The following is a 4,930-nucleotide window of genomic DNA, read 5'->3' as shown; positions in this document are numbered from 1 at the left end:
GCTTGGGCTATGTGCTGCATTGAGGGAAGTGTTTCCAGGAACCTCGCACTTACTTTGTCGATGGCACATTAACAAAGATGTGGAGGCTCGGGTCACTGCTATGTTCAAAAGCAAGAAAATCGGTGCGTCTTTCAAAAACGGAAAATGAAACGTATCATGGACGCTGCTACCGAGGAAGATTATAAGGCCGATGTAGAAAAAATGAAAGATAAGTGCGCAAGTTTTCCAGCAGTGATACAATATGTAGAGAACACATGGCTTTGTCATAAAACGAAGTTCGTGACATTTTGGACAAACCAAGTTCTACATTATGGCAACACCAGCACTTGCAGAGTTGAGAGCCAACATTCGGCCGTGAAGATGTGGTTTGATTCCTCGACAGGTTTGGTGTAAGATTATTGAACTTCATGTATGTACTTTATTTTAGGAATTTGAGTTACAAATCATAACGGTTATTCTTTGTAATGTGCAGGTTCTTTAGATATCGTATGGGCTCGAGTTCATAGCCACATTGGTAATCAAATCATCGCAATTCGTAATGGTTTGGAGGCTTCTAGGTCGAAGATAGGTCAAAAGTACCGACAGTTGCCACTGTCACATATAAACGGGAAGGTGTCTCAGCATTGTTTGAAGGTTCTCAATGAGGAGACAAGGAGGATGAGGGAGCTGAGTTATCAAGTGCACGAACGATGTGGATGTGAAATGCGTGTGACCCACGGGTTGCCCTGTGCATGCCAGATACATGATTCGCTAGCTACTGGGACAGAATTGTACATAAGGCAAATTCACCCGTTTTGGAGGACCTTGGTTATTGGTTCTGGAGATGGTGGGACGGTGCCTGGCAATGACTCGACCGAGGATGCCGCACATTTTCGTTCTCTGATGGAGGAGGTGTTTGATAGTGATCCTGCTGTTCTTCGAAACATGTCTCGCATCATTGAAGAGGAGCTGCATCCGGATCATTCCGATCTCAGAGAGCCTGCTGTAAACCACCGGGTTCGTGGTCGACCAAGAAACAATGATACAAGACGTGATCGTTCTTATTTTGAACATGTAAACCGCCAACACACTGAACGCGGCGCACGACAAACAGGTACGATTGAGTGTTGTGTTTTTAACATAAATCAGCGTTCACTAAACTATTAACTGAAACCTACATTTGTGCAGGAGATGTAAACGACATTAGCCAAAGCCGTTATCGACACATGCTTCCAGGGCCGATGTTGCCTTACATCACAGGATGGAAGGATGTCATTGGCGATGGGAACTGTGGGTTTCGTTATGTGGTCGAGTTCTTCTTCGGTGATCAAGGCCGATGGTATGACGCTCGAGAGACAATAGCGAATGAGGTCCTCGGTTATCGAGCCCTATATGAGAGGATTTATGGGCTTGGAAGACTTGAGATCAATGTGCAGCGTATTCGATGGGACGGTGGGGCGGTTGATTCCCGTCATTGGATGGTTGCAATACAAGATTTATTTCCTATTACGACTTGGTTCAACGCAGCGGTTATTATTCTTGGTGTAGGCCAAACACCAACTTGCTACTACCCATGCCTCACGATATTGCCGTTGCGAGCAAGAAGGGGGGTCACAGCACCGGAGCGAGAGTTTGTCATCGCTACAGTTGGGGCCTCACACTTTATTTGTATTGAACTTGCACCTGATTCGCCACTTCCCCCGGTTGCAGGTTGGTGGACCGAGCACCAAGACCCAAGTGTTGACGGTTGGGATCAGCGTTACGAAGCTAGAAGGAACATGTGGGATGCCTTAATTAGATAGTGAACATGTTGTTGTACTTTCATTTATGTTAAACAGTTGTCGTTATGTAATTTGCAACGAATTGAACTTAATTAAACAAAATATTTACAAAACCACCAAAACAGTTGTTCAATACTTAAAGTACGTGACGAATAAATAGTACCTAAACGAAATGCGTACAAGGGAAATAAAAAAAATAAACAGGAAGTTCACAACCCCATCATCGCCCTCCAATCAGCTCGTAGCGCCTCAGCCATTGCTCTTGTATCACGCGATAGGCTCGGATACTCCTCCAGGGTCCTATTGATGACCTCCATAGACCGACCCATCCACTTCAATTAAAAAAACAACATATTAAATAAATCACAAGTTTTTTTAAAAAAAAGCAACATATTAAAAACAACATATTAAAAAAATCGAATTTTAAAAACAACATATTATAAACAACATATTAAAATAGCAACTTATTAAATTATACCAAAAAATACAACTACTTACGTAATCCGTGTTAGTTCTCTCTGGCAGTGTGCGACTCTCATGTGATGACGCAACTGGAGAAACACGTGGATGAGAAAATCGGTACAGCCACTGCATGTAACCAGGACTGACCGTAGGAGCACCACCACCAAGTCTGCTGAGGGCACAAACCACGACACTAAAAGACATACCAGGGAAAAACCGAGTCCACATCACAGATGTCATCTGTGGCGGAAAGTCAACCCGATACATCTTCAAGTTCGTCGGTCTCTTAGCCTTCTCAGGCCTGATAATGGCTGGTGGAATGCCCTGGACGTATCCAAGTTGTCGAACCACTCGATCAGGCATGTATGGCTCAATGATGCTACGATACTGGATGCAGCCAATGAAAAGAGTAGCAGGCACGCGTCGTGCTGGATCAACTCCGTACGGTAGCCAATTAACTTCATTGTCAGTCAAATGATCCAGCCTAGCCCGAAAAGCGAGAAGGCGCTCCATGCTCTTGTTAGGGCACCCCGATCCAACATCCCAGGCGGAAGCACGAGGAATAGAAAGCTCTCTGGTCAAGGTCCCCTGCTGAGGTCGGAAACACGGAAAGTACTCGTAGATCCACGCCTGCAGAAGCGTAAGGCAGCCAGCGATAGAATCAGCATCTCTTCGTGATGCTGTACCCAATTGCCGGTACATGTATGCTAGCACAGCAGAACCCCAGGAGTACTCACTAATCTGAACATCCTCAACAAACAGCTCGTTAAGGAAGGAAGAATGAGTACGGTTTCCACTCTTGTCCAAAAACAAACAACGGCCGAGTACTAACCACAGGTACGCCCTGTAATGGAAACTGAAGGGCCTATGCGCCTCCAAGGTCGACTCCACTATCCTCTCAGTCAGGACCCCACTACCCTGCCATACGGTTTTGGTACCGCACTTCTCATTCAGCTCTTCCTCAGTCATATCCAAGGTAACCGAGCACGCGTCCCGTAAAACGTCCGTGCTAGGAGTAGTGGAAACCATGGAACCGTCGACACGAAGCCCTAGAATATGATACACATCATGCAGCATGATCGTGATCTCCCCAAAAGGCATGTGAAACGTGTTCGTGTCTGGTTGCCATCTCTCAACAAAAGCAGAAATTAAGGGCCAGTCAAATCGCCGGAACATGATACCGGGTAAATGAGATAGACCAGTGCCATCAATCGGTTCCAGGTGCTCCGGCGGAAGACGAGCGCGCCAGTTACCCAATTTAGAACACAACTGTGTCCTGCTCAAACACCGCAGCACGTTTCGCTCCTGCCCACCCCATATGTAGGCAGACACGTGACCCCCAAAACTCGGAATAACGGTACCATCCTCAAGCCCACCTGGCATCGGCTCCTGCACCACCCATGACTCTGACGAGCTGGTAGAAGCTTGACCTGGTTCACTACTGCTAACATATCTCCCATGGTCACCCCTATACACAGTACGGTAATCCTGAGGGTCGTACTGTGCATCTCCAGCAGATTGACTTCCTCGATCTTCATCCTCATCCTCATCTGATGAAGGCACTCTAGTAGACGAATACATGGGGGCGCTCCCCTGTGACTGGTGCTCCCCCGACCAAGCACCAGCAGTCCCATACTGGTGCTCATGCTGAAATGGTGCATGTGAAGGTCCTGCACCACCTAACTCCCTCCTAACAGACGCATTCAAACGTCTTGATCTTGCATGACGAGGACCAGAACCCTCAATCTGCATTAAAAAAATAAGTACAGAATCATATTTCAATAATAATTCATAGTCAAAAAAATCAAATCAAAACTATAATAAATCAAATCAAATAAACAATAATAACAGCATTACAAATAATAACAATAATATTATTCTTACAATACTAATACACTACTAACAATAACAACACACTAACACACTACAAATAATTTTAACACGATAGCAGACCAAATCAAAACTATAATTAACCACAAAACTGTCAAAATTTAAACGCAACAACGACAACCCAATAAAAAAAACAATTACAATAACAATAACAACAATTTAAGTAAACAACCATAATACATAACAACAACAGCAGCAAAAACCAATACAAACTAAACCAAATTTACAAAACAATAACAATACATAGCAACAACAAACTTATTAAAATTAAATCAAGAATTATTGCTAAACTATAATTATTGTAAAACTAAATCAACAAAAATTACATATCAATAACTATTGCAAAACTAAATCAAGAAAAAAATTATTTTAAAGCCACAAATGAAGGACACAAATTACTTCAAAAAAAAATAAATAAAAAAAAATGAAGGACACAAATATTTTCAAATTAAAACATGCACCAAATCAACAAAATCGAGGACAAAAAAAAAATAAGAAGAACATAAATTAAAAAACAAAGGAAAAACAGAAAAAACAAAAAAAATGTGGAAAAACACAAAAACCAAAAAAAAAAAGGGAAAAACAGAAAAATAAAAACAGGGGAATAACAGGAAAAAAAAAAAAAAAATGGACTTCCGCCCAGAAAATCCGGAAGTTCCCCTGGACTTCCGGAATTTCTGGGCGGAAGTCCAGTTTCCAAAATATTTTTTTTTCAACATTCAAAATTTAAAACAAAAAAAAAAACTCACCGGCTCCCCGCCGCTAACGCCACCACCACGACCACCAAACGTCAGCCTGATTCTCCGTCGGTCTGCCAT

The 4,930-nt window shown here is 42.9% G+C and overlaps 1 protein-coding gene across 1 annotated transcript; it reads right to left on the bottom strand.

Annotated features, from left to right (window-relative positions):
• Nucleotides 1-2,415: 2,415 nt before the first annotated feature.
• On the bottom strand, nucleotides 2,416-4,930 carry LOC110687131 (protein MAIN-LIKE 1-like). Its single transcript, XM_021863750.1, has 3 exons — nucleotides 4,862-4,930; nucleotides 2,546-3,968; nucleotides 2,416-2,462 (listed from the first exon to the last, which is right to left on the bottom strand). Exons 1-3 carry the CDS (start codon nucleotides 4,928-4,930, stop codon nucleotides 2,416-2,418), a joined length of 1,539 nt encoding a protein of 512 aa, XP_021719442.1.

Source organism: Chenopodium quinoa, unplaced genomic scaffold (assembly GCF_001683475.1).
Source record: "Chenopodium quinoa cultivar QQ74 unplaced genomic scaffold, ASM168347v1, whole genome shotgun sequence".
NCBI classification, from domain to species: Eukaryota; Viridiplantae; Streptophyta; class Magnoliopsida; order Caryophyllales; family Amaranthaceae; genus Chenopodium; species Chenopodium quinoa.
This window is presented reverse-complemented; position numbering and strand designations above follow the sequence as displayed.